Source organism: Pseudopipra pipra, chromosome 4 (assembly GCF_036250125.1).
Source record: "Pseudopipra pipra isolate bDixPip1 chromosome 4, bDixPip1.hap1, whole genome shotgun sequence".
NCBI classification, from domain to species: Eukaryota; Metazoa; Chordata; class Aves; order Passeriformes; family Pipridae; genus Pseudopipra; species Pseudopipra pipra.
Genome location: NC_087552.1, coordinates 24,515,669 through 24,535,656, shown reverse-complemented (window position 1 = coordinate 24,535,656; position 19,988 = coordinate 24,515,669). Strand labels below are relative to the sequence as shown.

The following is a 19,988-nucleotide window of genomic DNA, read 5'->3' as shown; positions in this document are numbered from 1 at the left end:
ATGCAGCCTGTGTTCATATCAGTGAACACACTGAAGGAAGTCTGAGCCTGAAATAGCTTGTCTCCAGAGGAGATGCATTTGTCCCTTCTAAGGCTATGTTCTGCCTAATACTCTCCTGAACAAGGACAGCAGGCTTGGACTGTTTAGGTAAAGGTATTTGATTGAAAGGTATTGAAGGTGACGAGATAGACAAATGAGTTTCTCTTAACATCATACCTTTAGCCAGGTGCAAGCTAGCTTTTGTTAGAATTTGGGATAAATTATGATTTCTAATGGTCCGTCAGAATCTTGTAACTCTGAAATATGCTATATGAAAAGCAGGGGGACAGACTCTTTCTGGATCTCATTTTTATATAAATATATATAGCAAGTTCATAACAACTGAGCTCAATGATTCTTCACATATAGCATCACTAAAACATGGAAAATATGGCATGCTGAACTGCTGCAGGATACATTAAAAACAAAAATGAGTCAAGACTTGGGCAGGGGAGATGTAACAAGTGAATACCCAACCTGGCTCTCTAGAAGGATTGTATGCTGAAGGGTCGGCTACCAACAGCAAGTGCAGAGTAACTCTTAGTTGTTACACTACGAGTTACACTTTTTCACCACTAACTTACTTTTGATTTGCTGTGTCGTATAAGTGCAGAAAGTAGTCTGTTGGACTCTCCCATCACACCTGCGTGATCCTTGGCTTCACACCACTCCACCAATCGTTCCACCAGTTTTACATTTTTGCCCAGCTGTTCAGCTGCTTCTGCTACACGATGCCAGAGCCAACAACACAACAAAAAAGTTGTCACTTTTTTTAAGCAAGTGCTAGAAAAACAAGCTGAAAGTTACTAACTAGAAGGCGTTAGTAGAACTTGACTAGCTTGCACTACAACAGCAGAAGTCTAGGCTGCATTGAAGCAAGTAAAGCCAGTCAAAATGGAAACACCTTATCAGCCCAGTTAATGAAGCTTATGCATTGATTAAGAGCAGGGAAAATACAGGTGATGTCAGACCCCCAGGTTAGCTGTGAGCTAGCTCAAAAATTTAAAACCAGGAGGGACCGCTGCCACAAGAGAGCTCTGTTGTCAGTTAGATTAGGTTTGATAGACTAAGTCATGTAAGTTTCTTCAATGAATTTCTGTTTCACATCTAATAGCTTTACTAGAACTATAATGGATCTTTTGAAAAACTCTGCAGGACTGGGTCAAAAATACATATGCAGCTAATTTACCTCATTAACTACTTGTGGTTTTTAGCAGACTTCTGATTTTATAAATCCTCATCCTGGAATGAGCTGTTAACTCAAAGGTGCTTGTTCTTTTTGAAATTACAGTCTATTAATTAATAGAGTATGAGCCTGTTCCAAAGAGTGAGGTACAGCCAGGAAATGCGGTAAGTGAACAGCAAAAGAGGAGTGGTTGCTTCAAGCACTCACGCCTCAATACATACTTGTGATGTGACAGTGTAAAGAAATTCAAAAGTAAATAAGTATTTGACACTTATTTGGAGGGTCCTTAGTAGTCAGCTTAGGAGTTCTGAAAGAAAAAATCAACCCACATTCCTCTCCCTTTGCATATGCATTAGATTTATTCCAAGACTTCGGGAATAAAATTTTAAAAAATTCCCTGCTTCTCTCTTTTAAGAATCTTGGCAGCATGTCACAGACTGAACCAAAGAGAATCACTTAACACAGAGAACAGTTTATTTTTACCTTGTGCATCTATTAACATTCTTAATGTTCCCAGCAGCTTGAACTGAACAGGGGGCATCTCCGATCTGAGAAATTTCAATACAGCTTCTGCAACGCCAGCTGATAGCATCTTAGCCTTATTTACAACTGCATGAATAAAGAACAGGGATTGATCTCAAGAACGTTTCTGGAAGTTAATTTATTTCCAAGATGGTCTTGAAGCAAATCTTCAGACGTGGTTTGAAAAATAGGTTGTGAGCACAGACTTCAGGAACATGAGCATGCGCTGGTGCTACTGCATTATGGAAAAATGTCACGGCTCCTAAGGCACAGCTGTGAAATTAAGTGCTTTTTCCTAGCACGCACATCTAATTTTCAGTGTTCAGCCTGAACACAAACTTGGGCTAGACTTCTCCACTTGGTCTAGGAATGGCATCTTCCACAAAATGCATCAGGTAGAAGCCCAGGTTAATACTTGCACCCCAAATTATGAGGTAACTTCCCTGAGTCCCAACAATTCTCTTCTATTCCTCAGGCAAAGAAACTAAAGCATCTAATTAGCAGAATAACCTCTTACCCAGTTCCATTACTTTATAAGAACAACACTGGCCTGACATGTCTGGAGTCTGTAGTCCTTTTACTGCCCCCTACCCTCCCTCAACCTCTCTTTTATGCCCTCCGCTAGTGTACGCTCTCCGCTTTCGCAGAGCTCTCTGAAATGTATTTAAGGTGCAAATCCTGCCCAACAGCGTACTTAGAAAAAAGCACTTATCTGATATTCAAAATAGTGTTTTAACAAGCAGCTTATCACTGAGGTCAGTCATTACTTGCTCATTTTTCTTTAACAATGTTCAGGGAAGCTTATTTAGGTCTCTGGCAGACACCCTTGAGCACAGGCTATAGGGAAGCTGACTGATGGAAGTGAGAAGAATGACTCACCTGAGAAAGGTAAGCAAACTGCATACCACTAAAGCAGAGTGGGTTTAGTTATGTATGCATGATCATTTCTAAAAAGTTATGGTTTGTCAAAACTGAAAATAGTAAAATAAGGTTAAATGGATAAAAGACTTATTTTTGGCTTGGTACAAGAAAGCATACCACAAGTATTACAGATTTGCTTTATTTTTTATGTCCCTGTGCTCTACCTTTTATGCTTGGGTAATCAAAACTCATACAAATTAAGTTATTAAAAATGACAAAATTGGCATTCAGCTCACTGCCTACAAACAGTAACTAATTGCAATAGGCTGGCTATTCTAACAGTCTACCTCCAAATCTAATTTGGCAATTTTCAAAGTCTCAGGAAGTTACAGTAAGGTGCATTGTTTCAACAAAGTGGGCACTGTTCTCTGGTGGGGATCCTCAGCTGTGAGAAAGATCCCAAAGGAAGCAACCAAAAAAACTCATAATGCAGTGCTCTGGGCAAAAAGGTTTGAGAAATCATATCCAAGGCCTCCTCACCTCCTTGCCTTTTACAAAGCTGCTCTTTTGTTGGTGGGAGATACTGTGGGATCAGAGGGGCAGAGGACGGTCACTAGGCCTGTGATGTATTTTGAACTGGTTGTCACAACTGCTGTGCAACAGACACAAAAGCAATGATGGGGCAGAATGAAAAGCAGCAGTGTGATCTCCCTCTAGGACTGTCAGTCAGTTCTCCCACCCTCATTCCCAGGGGGGTGCAGTGGGAGAGCAGAATGTCACCTTTGGGTAGTTAGCAATGCAAAGAGAGGCTTACCAGGAATAGCCAGGTTTCTGAGCGCGCTCAGTGCAGCATGCTGCACAGTTACATTTCCATCCTCCACATGTCTGTCTAGCAGATCCATCAGCTTTTGAACTATGCCATTATCCACCATATGGATGCAGTTTCCGTCTGTGCGAGATGAGACAAGTCACTTGTGAATGGAAGATCATTACTAAGATTTTTACGATAATGTCTAAGGAATGGAAGGGTTATTTCCTTCCTCCTTTCTAGATTTCATCGTTTAGAATTTGACCACCATCATCAATGGGAGCTGCAGTGCTCGTGACAAACTTAGAAGAGTGATAGAAGAAACACTGAAGAAGGCAGAAATCCCCCATACCCCTCTAAAAATGTGAAACAGTATTTTTAAAGTAAGCTTAATGCTTTTCAGGATTGTAAAGTATAAAACTACTGATGTTGCTGTATAAACACCAGCTTTACTGTGACACAGGTTTTGTTTGTAGCTGTACAGATAGAGCATGATAGAAGGGCACACATAAATTTACATAAGCTATTATGGCATGTTCTTACCATTTCTGGCAAAATTTGCAATAGCCAGTGCTCCTGCAAGCTGTAGCTGATGACTATTGGAAGGAATCCATGAAAGCACTCTTTGGAACACACTGCCTTTTCCTCCTTCAAATAACTTCTGCATGGATTCATCTGGGGTAAAAAGCACAGACAGTCAGCAAACCAAAAAAGTGTTTGTTAGGGAAACTTCTCTTTATATTTGTGAAGCTATGCTGGTTGCACTACAATTAATACAGTCCTGCAGTGGGATCAGGACAAAATCTGACCTGTTAAATGTTTGCTGGTGGGTAGCAGGTCCTCTAAGTTATTTAGAAAATTAATGAATAGTGAAATTCGGCAGCCAAACAGCATTACAGATATCTGCTGTTGCTTTGCAGAAGACAGTGACAGCCCATACTTACCTCCAAGCAATAACAGAACCATAAGATCAGAAGCTGTTTTCAGCTCTGCAATATCATCCTCTTTGTCACTGTCCACAGTCTTCTGGACGATCTCAAGTAAGCACTCCACCAAGCCTGCTTCAACCAGCTGCAGTTTAATGACATCTGAAGAATAGCATGGATAATGGGAGTCAGAATCAGGATTTTAAATACACCTATCGCACACACATGCAGGACAGACTGTGAGAAGAAGTAGTGAAGAAATCATTGGTTTCACTGACGGCTTGTGTGCATAAACCTGCAACTCCTTTATTTGAAATTCTTAGGGCCAACTTCTGTTATTACTCCTCTAGCAGGCGCTCCCTGGATGGCCTTTAGAGCACAATCATACACTGAAGCTCTATGGAGTCCTTCACTTCTCAAAAATGAGGATATTTCTCTACAGCAAACTTCTGGCATCTCAGTCATGACACAGCAGACTTATAAGGACTGTGCTGTGTTCATGCTTTCCACAGACTTTGGACTATGCTGCAGAACAAACTTAAGGTTTCTTATTCTGTTTCATGTACAGAATGTGTACATTTGTGACTTCACTGACACAAATAGGTATAAAATACAGAACTTTTTGATGAAATCTTAGACCAAGCAATTTCTTTTAGTCGAGACAATATTTTTGCCATTCATTGAAAGGGCTGCAGCAGGAGTACAGTAAGGCCAAATCCAAAAGGCTGGGTCTGGAGGGAAGTTTGTTGTTATTCAAGAAAAACTGGAAATTGATGAGGCAAACACATTTCTTAGTTATTACTAGAAACAAGGCTCAAGAAGGCAATAAATAAGTTTTTCAGGTGGTGACATAGAACCTGGGAACAGTGTTTTATCTCCTGTTTCCACAAGAACAAAATCTTTAACAGATACTTCCCCGTGAACTTGGAGCTGGGAATCTCCTCACATGCCTAAACTCCCTTTCTGTTAAGATGGAATGGCAGGTCGTCTGATGCTGTTATTAAGTCTTTTCACACATGAAAGTGATTCTGGTAGTTTTCGAATGCTGGTTTTGGAAAACACAGTCACAAAGCTCTGCAGAAGTGTGCAAAGAAATAGATTTCTCTCACCTTTCCACATGAAATGGTGTTTTAACAATAAGCTGTTTAACCCAAGTTAAAATACTTGTAAAGGCCAAAGCTTTGGAAATATTTTTTTCTTATAGTTTACAAGCCACAGATAGGAGAGGAAGTGTATTCTACCTCCGGTGAAGGATGTGTCTGACTCTCAGTTTCCTAGTGTCAGTAGGCTTCTGGCCTGAGTGAAATTCATTGTTCCTCTAAGAGCAACTGACCTTCTCATGAACTTTGTTAGGGAATGTAAAATATCCAGTTGGGATTTTTTTAAGATAGGCACTTTTGCACTGAGGTGCTTTAAAAAATAGAGAATTCCCTTAGTTCCAGAATATCGGGTTGCAGATGTCTTGTGATTTGAAACTGAAATTGCTACACCAACGTGCCTAATCAACAACTAAATAAGAAACAAGCTTAAAACACCCCAAACACCAAAACCTAGACTCTGCAAATACTTAATTTAGATGTTTTTTCCTTCTGACCTATTGCTAATTGTCTGCAATCAAAAGCACCTAAATAGTACCAGCACAGTGAACTCATTGAAGTATGCCTTGAATTCACAGTGGAAATGTTCAGCTGACTACCTCGTACATGCAAGCACCTGAGTAACGGTCAGCAGCAGTGAACTTCTCAAATCTACCTGGAACTAAAAAACATAGTCTAAGAAAAATTAAGCATTTGAACTGAAATACACAAAACGTTCAACCCTATTCCATGTCAGTCCTTGAGAATGGAATAACTCAGAGCAACTTGCTAGTTATTATATAATAAATTAATATATTTTGGAAAAAATGTGCAGCTTTAGAACTGAAAAAAGGAATTTATTTCCCATACCACTTAAAAGTCAAAATAACTTTTTAAATTAAAGCTTATCTTAATTTATACAATGTAAGGCAGACACACACAGAGTGTGTATGTACACAGGGTAGAATGAAACCTAAATCTTTAGCGTTTGCAATTCTATCTAATAATTTATTCAACTTAAACAAGCTTTAATGCTGAGATGGTTAAAACAAAGCTATAGAGCCATCAAATACGGTGATGTCTTCCATACTTAGAACTGTTTCCCACTGCAGTCCAGCTCCATTTCCACTAAGGGCAGATGACAGATTGTACAAACTATCTTTGTACGACCCTTTGGTTTCAGGAGGAACATCCCAGAGGGGTCATCAGGTGTACGTCACTTCCTGCTCTGGCTTGAGCAGTGAATGAAACTCCCAGGGGCCACCCGGGGCTACCACGGTATATGCCACCAAACACCCAAATTAAATTCCTATGATCTCTTAACAAACATTAAATGGAGTGTCCATATCTTAGTTCTGCAATTAACATGTCCCTAGCAAAAATAATGTCCATAGGAAATGGAACTGCTAGTGGCTCTGTGATTCCAGGAAATGACGTCCTGGTGCTGCAATGGTCTATGCATGCTTGAGCCAGCTTTTGCAGACAAATGTTGTAAAGCCCTCTAAAAAGCAGTTTTTGATATTCCCACTGAGGGCACAAGGAAATAAAATATAACATAATCGTAGAGTGAATCATAGATGGAAGTAGCATCAACAATTTGTTGGCTCCTGTCATACGCTCGACAAAAAAATGAAGACCTATTCGCTGTGCATGAAACTACCATCACAAGGGTCACTCATAGTGGCTTCTGAACAAAGCAGCCAGTTACTCTGCATTTAGTCCCTGAAATAGACACCAATATACCAAAATACACATAAGGGAATGAGTAAAATATAGTGCAAGAAAAAATTCTCACCATTTTCTGCCAGGGGAGCCAAAACTTCAAAAATCATCTCTTTTTTATCATGCTCTATTTGCTTCTTGAACAGTTTCACAAGCTCTTCAGCAATGTTTGTGTAGGCAAACTGCTCCTTACTTGACTCTGTGAAGCAAAAGGAAAAATTCAGTATGAAGTAAACAAACCACATCAAAAGGTAGGACTATTTCTTTTCTCTTTGTTACCAGGTTTATTCACTGGTAAGATGTTTATTCACAGTAAGATGACTAAGAGTGCTCTTGACAGACAAGAACAATAGACTCGTGCTTGTCACAAAATGAAAAGATACGTCTCACACTTTCAGATAAATGTGCTGACCTGAATTTATTATGATTAAGGCTGTAAAAACTATATAAATATATGATCAAGGCTGTTGGGGCTGGTTTTGCCCAACAAAATGTAAAGGTAGCTATAGAAACAGTAACAGTACAAAAATATATATTAAGTCTTTGATTTCCCTCATCTTAACAGGAAGAAGAGCAGGTTATATACCACACTTTCTATGGGAAAGATGAGGATTTGCACTCAATGCTTTAATATTTACATGGTTTCACGATGTTGACATTTCTTTTGAAATCTGTGTGTGGCTGTTGCTGGGCCATCTCACCCTGCACAGAGAGCATAAAGCAGCTTTTAGAGATGGGTGGGCTTCCTACCAGCAGATTAGCCAGCAGATCTTCAAACGTACATTCAACAAAAGCATCTCTTATTCCACTGCCCGTATCATATTCCTCCTCCCTGGCAGTATTACAAGGGATGCAGGTGGTAGGGCTGGTGTTCTGCATTCTCCAGTTGCCACCTCCTGAGGGCCATCTGTAGTTAGAAAATCTTCCAGCACCTTTGTTATTGCTCTGATGGATGGTTAGGGATTATTTTAATCTAGAACTGACCCCAAGGACTTGGGAAAAGCATGAACTGAAGACCTAGACTCTTTTGTGCACATTCCATTATTGTTTTCTCTCTGCACAGTTGCACAGCATATTCTAAGTGGATTTTCGATTTTTCCAGTATTTTTAAAAGGAGATTCATCACTCTCTTTATTGGTTTGTGCCCTGCTTTGGCAGAGAATAAGAGTCATATAATGCTTTCCAAGGGATCTGTGCAATGCAGTTGTCTCTTAAGTGATGCAAAGGGGTAACTCCACCAAAAAATTCCCTGAAGTTACAAGACAAAAATAAAATAATACAGTTTCAATGTGACTGACTAAACTATTGCTTAAGGGAGAATAAAGTATTACAAACTAAATTAATTTTGTGCCAATCTTAAAGAATGAGGACCTTTTCATCATATAACAGGAAAGGAAGCAGTTACTGTTAAGCTTCTTTCCCATGGTTCTTGTTCCTCAACAGGACAGAGCTGGATCTTTCCAAAGAGGGAAAGGCGATGTAGTTCTCCATGAAGCTACCATTTCTTGTATTTAATATCCTTATGGTTTTAGTTGCATCTAAGCACTAGAATTTTCAGAGTATGACTCTTATTATACTTTCTGTTGTGCAGACACAGTATACAGTGCCCACCTTGAAGACCTGCCATCTATTAACTTCTTTAGTGCTACTTTGATGGCTCTTTCTGTTGTTGAGTTGTTAAGAGGAGTTGTCTACTGTAAGTGAAGGTATCATGTGTACGATCAGACCGCTAGATATGATGTTCTTTCTGGCCTTGGAATCTATGAACTCAGGCCACCAAACACTACAAACCAAACTCAGAGATATATTTTTCATGTTTTGAACTGCTGAATGTTCTCAGAAAAACAGGATGATATCATAACTGCTATATTATTCTAGTGCAGTGCAAAAAAACTCATAAGACTAAAATTTCACTGAATAGGTTAGCAAAAGAACAGCAATGTAAAACACAAGTGATAATAAAACATAGGCTGTATCAACCTGTTGATTTACACTTGATCAAATTCCAATGAAAACTAATCCAGTTGCAAAGACATTGGATCAAAGCAGGGCTACAAACTTCAATTTAAATGAAGTTGTAACTAAAATTGCTAAAGATAACATCTATTCATGACTTATACATGGAAGCATTAGACTAGAACATGTTAAAACTCTTCACCTAAAAGAATATTGTATAGGCAGATTAATGAACTGTGCCTGTCTCAGTTTCATTCAGAGATTTTCATGAGTCAAAGTTAATCCTGATAAAACTTTGTGGACCTACACCAGGATACAATATTTATATTATTAATAAACAATTCACAGTAAGTAGCAGTGCTATGGAAATACTGTTTGGATGATTTAAAACGTGTTTAGTTGCACTGAAGAACATTAACATAAAACATAAGATTGTATTAAGCACCCAAATAAATTTCAATTACTGAAGGCAAAAAAAAAGACAATTATAGATTCTACGGAAAATAAGCAGAAACTGCTTGTCTATTATTATAGAATGCACCAAAAGGAATGGAACAAGCATCAGTGCAAAGCTTTTGTTAGTCTTTAACTAAGACTTAACTGAATGTGAATTTGATATTAATATCAAGGACTTACCGAGTTCTGCTAAATTGCCAAATGCAACAAGGCACATTTCTGTGAGAGCTGCATTTTGGCAATGAATACCCAACAATTTCACTAACGTAGGAATAACACCCATATTGATAAGCTGTGACTGCAACGTATCTACATAAAAAGAGAGTACAACAGTGAGTTAGCATTTCTGTTCGTAGTACCATTCCTTTAACCAAAAAAGCATTTTTCACACAAAGCAACTTCTAGGCTAAGCAGCATTTAAATGTCTGTCTCCTCTACTCTGCTACACTATCAGGTCCAGAGTTGAGATATGGACTCATAATTCTCCTTGTCCCTGGCAATGGGATGTATTCCCAGAAATATTCCTTCCCGATCTGGTCATAGGGTATAATGAGTTATGCAGCTACTGACAATTTTGTGGTTATCAGGTTCTTAATACATGTCGGGTTTGATTCTGGGCTCACTGAGACGAGCCGGCTGAAATCAACCTAAACTAGGTCAGTGAAATAGTTATCTGAGAGCTTTTTCTACATACTCTTTTATTATTAAAGAGCAAAACCGGAAAATTAAAATTAGGATGAATATAAACTGGTACTGAAATAAACACGAAAAGTTTTATAAACACAGGAAGTCACAATGTAGATTATGAGGAGCTTGAGAAAAAAGAAAGTTTAATAAAGACAAAAAATGGAAGGTTTAAGAAAAGTCCTTAGAAGCCATTCTGATAATTTCTTGCATAGGATGAAGGTTTATAGTATTTACAAGTAAGAAAGTTATTGCTCCTAGATGTCTGCAAATAGAAAGATGCTTTGATGGTTAGGCAGAAACATGATTGTTTTGAAAGATTATTTATAACGATATTTTCTCTTACACATTTTACCTATAACATAGCAAAGAAGAAAAACATTGTTTTACAGTTGAATAGAATGAAGCAGACTTAAATAAACACACCAGATGTTGTTTAGTAATTTTCCTAAGCATCTTTTTTCCTTTGTTTCCAAGCACTTTGACTATGTTGAAATGTTACAGACCCAAAAGACAAGGATCCAAAGCCCAGTGAAGTCAAGAGAATTGTATTACTTCATTTAGCTTTAGGTCAAGCCCTACAGGAGAATTCTGGGGGTTTTTTTGTGTTTGGGGTTTTTTTTTGTTGTTTTCCTTTTTAAGGAATTCATTCTAGGCAACTGAAATCAGTTGGAGGTTTTATATCTGTGGGATCAGAGCCATAAAAAATTGCAGATTTTTACAGGGAGATAAAAACATATTACATCTTAAATTTAGCAAATTTAGTACCATCTCATGCTCTCAAAAAGCTCTTTGCCCTCAAAATTCTGCCAAATGTGTTTGAAATTTTCATATAATAAAAATTATGAAAATATTCCAGAATATTTAGCTCATTTTTATTAAGCATAAAAGACTTTTATAATAATTATCAATTTGGTACACTAAGTAAGTAAAAGCCTTGGTTATTACAGGTTAGTGGGGATGAGCAGGAATCCTTATGGCTTGACATCTTTAATAAAACTGTATTACTTACCAGTAACTGAATTTCCTTTTTTGGGGAGAGGGATTATCTCTTCCACAGATTCATGATCTTTAGTGAAATTTATGAGAACGCCATGTCAGACACCAAAGAGCTGTTGAAGTTGTCAAATTTCAGGTAAGTACAAATTGTACTAGCGCATGCATTGAATGCCATTTTACCTCTGGCAGATGTGTGAGTCACTACTACACCCTCCTACTTCAATCCAAACTGACTGTAAAAATCTGTCTCTGAATAGGAAAATTGGAGCAGGGGGAGATGGTTCTGTGGAGAAAATTATTGTGTAGGAGAACTCAAGTTACTGGTAAATAATCTGTTTTTGTCCTTGTTTTGTGATTGTCCCCTGCAGACACTTAAAAATTCTGAAGGAAAACTGGTAGTCATGGAGAGTGGGAGAACAAAGACACAAACCACAAATGCCATACAACATTATGTGGAAAGAAATTGCTTTGTTACTAGACTATACCTTTAGTCACTCTAAAAATCACTTTATCCAGCTGTAATGGACAAAGAGACAATCTCTATGGACTTCATTCTGACATCAGAAGCATAAACTCTCAATTTTGAGGAGGGTTTTTTTTATCTGCTGTCTCTTAATACAAAATATATAAAAAGCATGGAGGAGAAGATGAGTGGAAAAAGGGAAACCACATCCATCTTTGAAAGGAAATAGGAATCTTTAGAGCCAAACAGAAAGATATATTGTTGGTCAAGAGAGCATGGAGTGCACTGACTAAAGGGCCTCTAGAATTTCCAAGTAAGAAAAAAGGAAAAAAAACCCCATATACTAAGAAAGGACAATTGTACTGGGTCAAAAGTCAGGTATTATACCAGACTCCATACCAGTCTCATTTCCCTGGAGTAGAAGGATGACACCTGAGTACAGGAATTGTCTCCAGTGGTAAGAATGGCATTACATGAATTGTCAGTAGGGTAACCATTGCCTTAACAGCAGTAAGTGAAAGGATAAATTTTCTCTTTTGATGAAGACAGGACAACCCCATGAGTCACAAAGCTGCATAGGAGGTGAGATCTTTGAAAATAAAAGGCTGCCAGCAGCTATTTGCAATGTTTATACTTAAGCTTGGGCTTGCCATACAAATTCTGGACTTGACATTTACATCTGTCATTACCACCAATAGGAGGTTCTTTCTCTCGCAAAGTCTATTAAGCAGTTCAAGAGAAAAGCATTAGGCATCTCAGTGGTATTGAGACCTACAGCACTTTTTAGTTCAGAGAAATTAAAAGCATCTAAGTGGTTCAGTCTTAGCTGAAAAGACTGCCAGCAGTTCTGTATCTGTCCGAGGAAAGACCTCAGACTGGGTAACTTGGATTAACTGCGTATCTTGGCCTTTCACTGCAGGAAGTGTTAATGCCCTACCAGAGCAAGAGACAAATTCAGGGGACACATGCATCCATCCTACAAGCAGTTGCCTGACACAGGACTAAAGCAAGCCATGAAGCCAGGCAACATCGTGTCTCAGGATGAAACAGCTTCCTAAGCAGAACTTTATGCACAGTGAGCAGGAAGCATGAAAAACTGAATGCCTCTTCTGAGTTTATGACTCAAAGCCACATTTTACACTGCTATCACATGTTGCACTAGTAAAATGCCTCTGTGTTCTTTTGGGGTGAAAAGCACTGACAGTGATGCTGTACAGATGCATATACAGGTATATAAAAGGCAATCAATACATGCGCCAGCACAAAGAATTACCTACCTAAAACTTGAATTTCAATGGCTCCATGTCCTTCGGTGACACACATGGAAACTCCAAAAGAGTAAGATCTGGGGAGAATATCCCAAATTGAGAACTTTATCGGGGGCATTTTTGTTTAAAACTCTGATTTAGGCTAGTTCATGATTTTGAAAAGAATTCCAGAAAACAACTCATCATTTGTGTCCCATAAGCAACTGTGATTATAATGCTGAAGGAATTTGTACAAATTGGTGGCATGATTTCATACCCTAGAGAAACCTGCTTGCAATCCCCACAGCTATATTAAATCATCACATAACATAAAAGTGATTGTATTGATTATCTCACTATCATAAGGAACATACTTTTTATCTGCTTTTACATACTTTAGGTTACTTTGCATTTAAATATATTTAAGTCTTGAAAGCATGCTAGACATCTTTAGCTGTGATGTAAATGAAACAAAAACCACGGCAAGCATGAAAATTAGCAAAGGTAAATCTTAGGAGGAAGCATTATTGAAATATTGCTTTTAGACCATAATAATGGTGTCATAAATCTCCCTTCCATTTCTTGTGTATTTACATAACTTCTGCAGATGGTCAACAGTGCACATCAGTCCCCAACATTCATTCCAGTTGCTAAGAGTTTTGTGAGAATAAGGCTTGGCAGTTGTATGATTTAACATCGAGATGTCACCTTTTACAAAGGCACTGAAGGAAAGAGAACCTTGACAGACTGAAGTTTAATATGAAATGAAATGATGAAGGAATCTATAAACATAATTATTTTTATCTACTATATGCCCATATATATAAATGTATGTATACTTTCACACATGCATACTGTATCCAGCTAACTTCCAATCTCTAATTTGACTACCTAATAAGCCAATTGGCCTAGTTCTTGCATAACTTCTGTATTTCTTTAAAAAGGCTTTCATGGTTTGTTTTAGAGATCTCAAGAGACAATTAGTTACTTTATAGACTGATCCCATTAACTTGCAAATAGTCTTGGCTTACAGGATTATGAGATCTGCAGAATAACTACTCATGTTTCTAACTCGTAAAAGAGTGTTTGCATATGATTATTAGTTTTATTAGATTAGTTATTAGTTTTTCCCTCTTTATCCAAGCCTGCTTTGCTTCTTGCTCTTAAGCAGATTCATAGCTACACAGAGACTAATAATGGAAAGCAGGAATGAACTATTTGTGATTGAATTTGTGTAAAAAAATACGATTATGACAAGAGGGTCAAGATAACCTGAGCTGAAGGCAAAGGGATGTTTTCCATAAGAAAAAACCCCTCTGATTTCTAGCAATGCAATTAAATATCAACACTTTCTTTTCAGCTTGAAAGAACTGCAAGAGATGCCAAAGCTGAATTTGTCCTCTTAACTCTGTAGTTACTAATCAAATAAGATACTAAGGAAGCAAAGAAAGAATTGAGAGACAGTAGGCAAAAATAATTCCTGAACACAAGCAGATGACAGAAGAACCTTGTAAAAGGAATCTTAGTTTCAAAGCTTAGATAACAGTGTTATAAATGGAGTTACAACTGCAAGCTGAGTGTCCAGAATCAGGATGAGATACAAGTATGCTCCATTAATTTGCTCTGTTTAGAAAAAGGAAACCTTATTTGTAGATGCTCTTCAGTTGGCTTTTTTACATAACTCAGCATAATTAATCCCTGAAAGTACTCAAGAATGAGTCTCTCACGTTAAAAAAAAATGAGGTAGTTGATAGTTACTACTAATAAAATAGTAGCTATTGGAAAAAGGCAATTGGTTGACTGGGAATGACAAACTGTTTAGAATCAAATAAAACAATCATATACTCTTTGCTCATAAAATGCTAATAATTGGAAAATATTAGGGTGTTCACAGATAATTAGATGCAACTAAGAGCCAACTCTGCTGTAATGGTCCTTGTCTAGACAGCTAGTGCAACTTAAAAGAGTGCAAGTCATTAAGAGCAGTAAAGAAATCTTCAAAGTCCCCACCTGTGATTTTGTAACACAGCGTGCTAAGCTGGAAAAGATTACAGAAACATGAAAAAAGAAGGTAGAAGTGCTATTTCAAAGACTGGAACACCTCCTCCTTACCTAATATTTTTCCTTTTATTTTTGCCCAATTGGTTTCCATAACTACAAAGAACGTGATTCTAGGCTGCAATCCCATACTGCTCATCCTTCAGCAAAACCAATGCAGTGTTTATCTTCTTCGTAAGTAACTGGGACCAAACCTTTTTAAGTAAATCCTGAAAATGATATTCACTAATCTGTGACCACAATTAACTGTCAGGACAATCTCAGTTTTGATGTTTAACAGGTCAGCAAAGAACTGCATTTAGTCAGAATATTATCCACCTGATGCTGCAATGCATGGAAGTTAAGTGGTTATCTCAGGCTGACATTGACTGCTGTCCTGAAAATTTATGATGGCCCACAAGTGATATTTTTGATCCATTCACAACTATGGTCCAATTGTACTTGTGGTTCTTAAAACAAAATTGGAAAGACAGGTCAACTATGCATTTCTCCATTCACATGCTACAGGTACGGTCACTGAATTTTCTTCTAAAAATTTAGTCCTCAAAATCCTTTTTCTCCTTTTTTCTTAATTTTTTTTTTAATATTGTTTTGGGGTTTTTAATATTATTTGGGGTTCAATTCAATGGTTGCCCAAGTCAATGAGCAAATTTTACACAGCATACCCATGGGTGCTGGGCCAAACACGAGCTGGGTTCCCACCAAAAGGAATCCTTCCTCATGGAGACCACCAAGTACGTGGGGTAGGGTGAAGGTTTGGTAAGCCCCCAGCACTCCTCCCTGATGTGGCGGCAGAACAGGGTGGTGGTGTGCACCCAAATCCAAGAGCTGGGAATACTCCTGCATTTATCACTTCTGACACTGGCTTCAGCAGCTCTTGTGAATATTGTGTCAGTGTGTGAGATGAAAGACGTTCTTTAGCAGAGAGGAGAGCAGCTAGTGAATCCTCCTAGTTGTCACTGAACTATACAACTGCTTTACTGATTGCATCAGAATAAGCTATCTAACTAGATGGAATGAGTCATTTATTCAGTGTTCATAACAGTTAAGCTGTTCAGAAGCTGCTTGTTTGGGAGATTTATCTCATAATTAGTTTTCCTAGGGAAGATCTGCTGGGAGCTTGGTCACTGAAGCAAAACTGATAACAGTATCTCTACACATCACTTTTGGACTCGTCTGTCTTGAGCTACCAAGTATACTGTATGCTCATTAGTCTTAATTAATACACAGGATTCCAGTAGCTTAGAGGTGAGAATATCTTTTTTTTCCCAAATATTTTAACAAAGAAAACATGGAGTTAACACTATGAAATGTAATAAATGTGACACTCATGCAGACATCAAGCAAAATAGCTCCTGAAGACTATATGAAATAAAGGAACTAGAAAGTTGCTCTTTAGAGAAGATGGAAGAAGTACTGGAAACAAGAATTCTTAGATAATACAAAGAAAAGAGGAGGAAAAAAAAGAACAAGAGAAAGAGATGAGACACATATAACAGTTGTATTTGGAGCTGAATGAGTAACACCAAGAGATGAGATCTCCACAGAGATGGCACAGAAAACACACATGGAAATTATGCTAGAAGAGATGATAAAGCAGATTAAAAATGTATACAGTAAAACCATTCTGAAAACTAGAAGAATTTTAGGAACACAGGATCGGAAAGTGAGTAACAGGAAGTTACAGCAAATTATATCTTTCCGGAAATGGTGAGTAGCTAATAAAGAAGATATTTCTTCCTAAGATAAAACACTGCAATTCATGAAATGGGCATGACTGAAGGAACAAAGTGATTACTAACTACATTTGCAATCTGTGCCATTGCAAGTCAAGAGAGCAGCCCCTATTTAGCCTTCCTCACTTATCCCAAATTTCTTCAAATTTTGAAAGCTTGAAACTGTGTGAACACTATAAATATGCTTCTGCATATTAACATACTTGTGTGCAGAAGCAAACGAGGCACTAGTTTCTACAATTAATGTAGAATGCTATTTTGTTACTCTCTGTGGTCAAGGGTTTCTCACTTAAGATACTATCTTGGTTTTTGCCCCAGCCCCTAAACACCTCCAATTAATGGGATAAAGAACATAAAAATCTGTAGACACAGAATAATGTTGACCATACCCATAAATGATTCCCCATTTAACTTAGAAGAACATAACATGTTGTTTTATTTACATTTCACAAGGAGAAAAATTATTAACTGTTTGGCATACATACCCCCAAATCATTAACAACACTGCATGTCTGCAACAAATTAGTCTTATTTGATACTAAATGAAAAACAGAGGACTGAATGTAGGCTTCTAATTAACTTCTGTAATCAGTTTTTTTCCTAAGGTGTACGATACATCTTCATGCAGTGCTTTTAAAAGAAGTGAATTCCAGATGTTGATCTTAAAACTTTATACAATATACTATATGGAATTGTGTCAGGAATATATCTAGTATTTTTGGGGAACATAATTTTACTGACACAGAAAACTGTATATGTGAACTGAGGTCCTTCATCTTTTCAGAACAGCTTAGTGTTAGTATCCACAATGTAAACCTACAGATGACTTTAACTTTTTATCTTTTTTTTGTTGGGGTTGTTCTCCTGGTAGACAGAAAGCAAATTTTCGGTGTTGTTTACCATTCTCATTGCTATAGTTCATCAGCATGCCACAAAAGACAGTCAAGAGCTTCTCACTGGCTGGATCTGTTTTACTGCACAGTGACCTTAAATGGTCTACTACAATATGTGCACCACCTGCATGGTCAACTGCGTTCCTGCCCTCATCTGTAAAACAAAGAGTTACATTAAAAAAAAATGAAATCAAAGCCGTCGAATCCCAAACATAACAGTAATCACACAAAATGAAGTTTTTAAACAGAGTGAAGCCATTCTTCCAGTGTTGTCAAATTCATCTAGAGAGATGCTTGAGGGCCAGCTTTTAGTGCAACAGAGCTAGGAAAGTGAAAACACCTACAACAAAAGGGATTAACCACCTGGCACTAATACCTTTGTAAAGAAGTTCAGTGTTTGAGGCAGAGCTGCTGGAGCTGATAAATAAAATTCTGAAGATACATTCAGTTTAGCCAGAGGGAGGTTCTGGGCACTTTACAAAGCCTAGTCCATATACAGGTAAATTACTCTTACCATTATGCAACTTGAGAAATTGAAATATAGAAAATAAATTGCTTGAGTTACTTAAAAACAAAATGGAGAATAAAAAGGACAAAGCAGACAGAGGTACTAATTCACAGTGACGAACTCTGTTCATGCACTCACTCTGCCACACAGCATGTTCTTTGTGCTTCTATAGCTGAAATTTAATAACACTATCAGATTCTTTTTGTATGGCTAAAAGAAAGATTTGCTCTACATCTATAAAAGGCTACAATGTTCGGAAGTGTTGTAAATAACACATTATAATCTTTGTATGGAAATCTTCCTATATAAAAAAATCAGAATTTGATGTAACAATTGCCTTCTATTACATTAATCATCAATACTGCTTTCTTTCCCAGCAGGCAATCAGCAATACTCAACAGTCAATAACCTAAATTCCAGGGCTTTCAAAAGAAAAGATATTTCCATGTGAGCTACAGTTGGAATCAACTGGAAAATCTGGATGAAAACAAAACCTTGTTCGGAAAAAGCAATAAAGCAAAAGTTTTTGCGTAATAAGAAAAAAAACCAACCCTCTCCCCAATTTCTTAATGGCCCCAAAGCAAATCTCCTCTTTTCCTTGTTATTCACCATTCTACCATCAGTCCTCTCTCCCCCCATCATACATGGAGGCCAAGCTACCAAATTTTCAACATTCTGCAAGGTACTCAGCATGAAAACCAAGGCTGCATACATCTATAATATGATCTTCCACTATAAAATGTTCCAGAACTCTGCAAAAAGAAGTTTTTAAATCTTCCAGTTCTTGTTAATATTATTTATGAGGCATACACACCCTTATACTAGATATAAAACCCAGGATTATAAGTATTGTATATAGGAACTGCAGATAATTTGCTGAGTGGAGTTGGAACATTAATTCTTGGTGGATCTTAACTATTAGGATTATTACCAAAGTGATAAGTGTTTTGCAGAATAACTGAGATACATGCAACAGAGAAAAACATCACTGCCATGACTGTTTCCACCTTGGACAGGATCAGGGTATCAGAAGACTGTGTTTTGCTGCAAGCATGTATACTCCATATTGAAAAAGGAGATAGTCATCTATTTACACTCAAACAAATTCAAGGTAAGATTCTGTGTCAAGGAAAGACTATAAAAAAAAGGATAAATACAAAATAAACCTCTCACATATTTGATGTTATAACAAACATAGCCATACTGCTGAAATGAAAGGAAGTCCTACATCAAAATATAGTGAAATGATATAGTTAGGTGTTCAGATTCGGTGTTTACATTTACCAAATCTACAGAGAATAAAATCAAATATTGGAATATTACAGCATTCTGCTTTATGTATACCTCTTCTGGTATTTTTTATTACAAAAGTAATGCAAATACATGATTTTGTATTTGACTCATCTGTTTTGTGAGTCAAAACAAGTAAGCAAAATGAAACTGAATCACTGATTCTGGATCAGAAAGGCTGAATGTGGTCCTCAAATTACTATAATGCAATTAAAATCAACAAACTAAAACCATAATAAAGATTAGCTTCAGATAAGGATCATATCTCAAGCTTGTTCCTGTGTCATGATACAGAACTACATGTAAAATGTGTAAGTGAAGAATAATGTAAAAGTAGAGTCAGGTGAGGGTTTGGAAGCAAGGGTTAAAAAAACAAAAAAAGGTTACAAGCCAAGTTCCTTACCTGGATGGAATTTGGCAGAACTCCACTGAAAATAATTGTGTGGCAATACTTCAAAACAAATTAAAATCTAAGTCATATATCCTTTAACTTCCATTTTCTCTGGTTTGTGAAAGAAGTTATATATTAAAAACTGGTGTTAAGTCTCTCAATTCAAA

At 37.3% G+C, this 19,988-nt stretch overlaps 1 protein-coding gene across 8 annotated transcripts in view; it reads right to left on the bottom strand.

Annotated features, from left to right (window-relative positions):
• Positions 1-19,988, bottom strand: part of RAP1GDS1 (Rap1 GTPase-GDP dissociation stimulator 1) — a 101,700-nt gene that overhangs the window by 13,850 nt on the left and 67,862 nt on the right. For 4 of the 8 annotated variants that reach the window (XM_064651955.1, XM_064651952.1, XM_064651953.1 and 1 more), the window contains 8 exons: positions 17,640-17,786; positions 9,733-9,861; positions 7,214-7,339; positions 4,361-4,504; positions 3,960-4,091; positions 3,423-3,557; positions 1,709-1,834; positions 624-763 (listed from right to left, as the gene is read on the bottom strand). In XM_064651955.1, coding sequence (XP_064508025.1) covers positions 624-763; positions 1,709-1,834; positions 3,423-3,557; positions 3,960-4,091; positions 4,361-4,504; positions 7,214-7,339; positions 9,733-9,861; positions 17,640-17,786 — 1,079 coding nt within the window. Of the gene's footprint in view, positions 1-623; positions 764-1,708; positions 1,835-3,422; positions 3,558-3,959; positions 4,092-4,360; positions 4,505-7,213; positions 7,340-9,732; positions 9,862-11,248; positions 11,306-12,975; positions 13,044-17,639; positions 17,787-19,988 lie in introns of all 8 variants that reach the window. The other 4 variants (XM_064651957.1, XM_064651958.1, XM_064651954.1 and 1 more) reach the window with 3 other exon arrangements.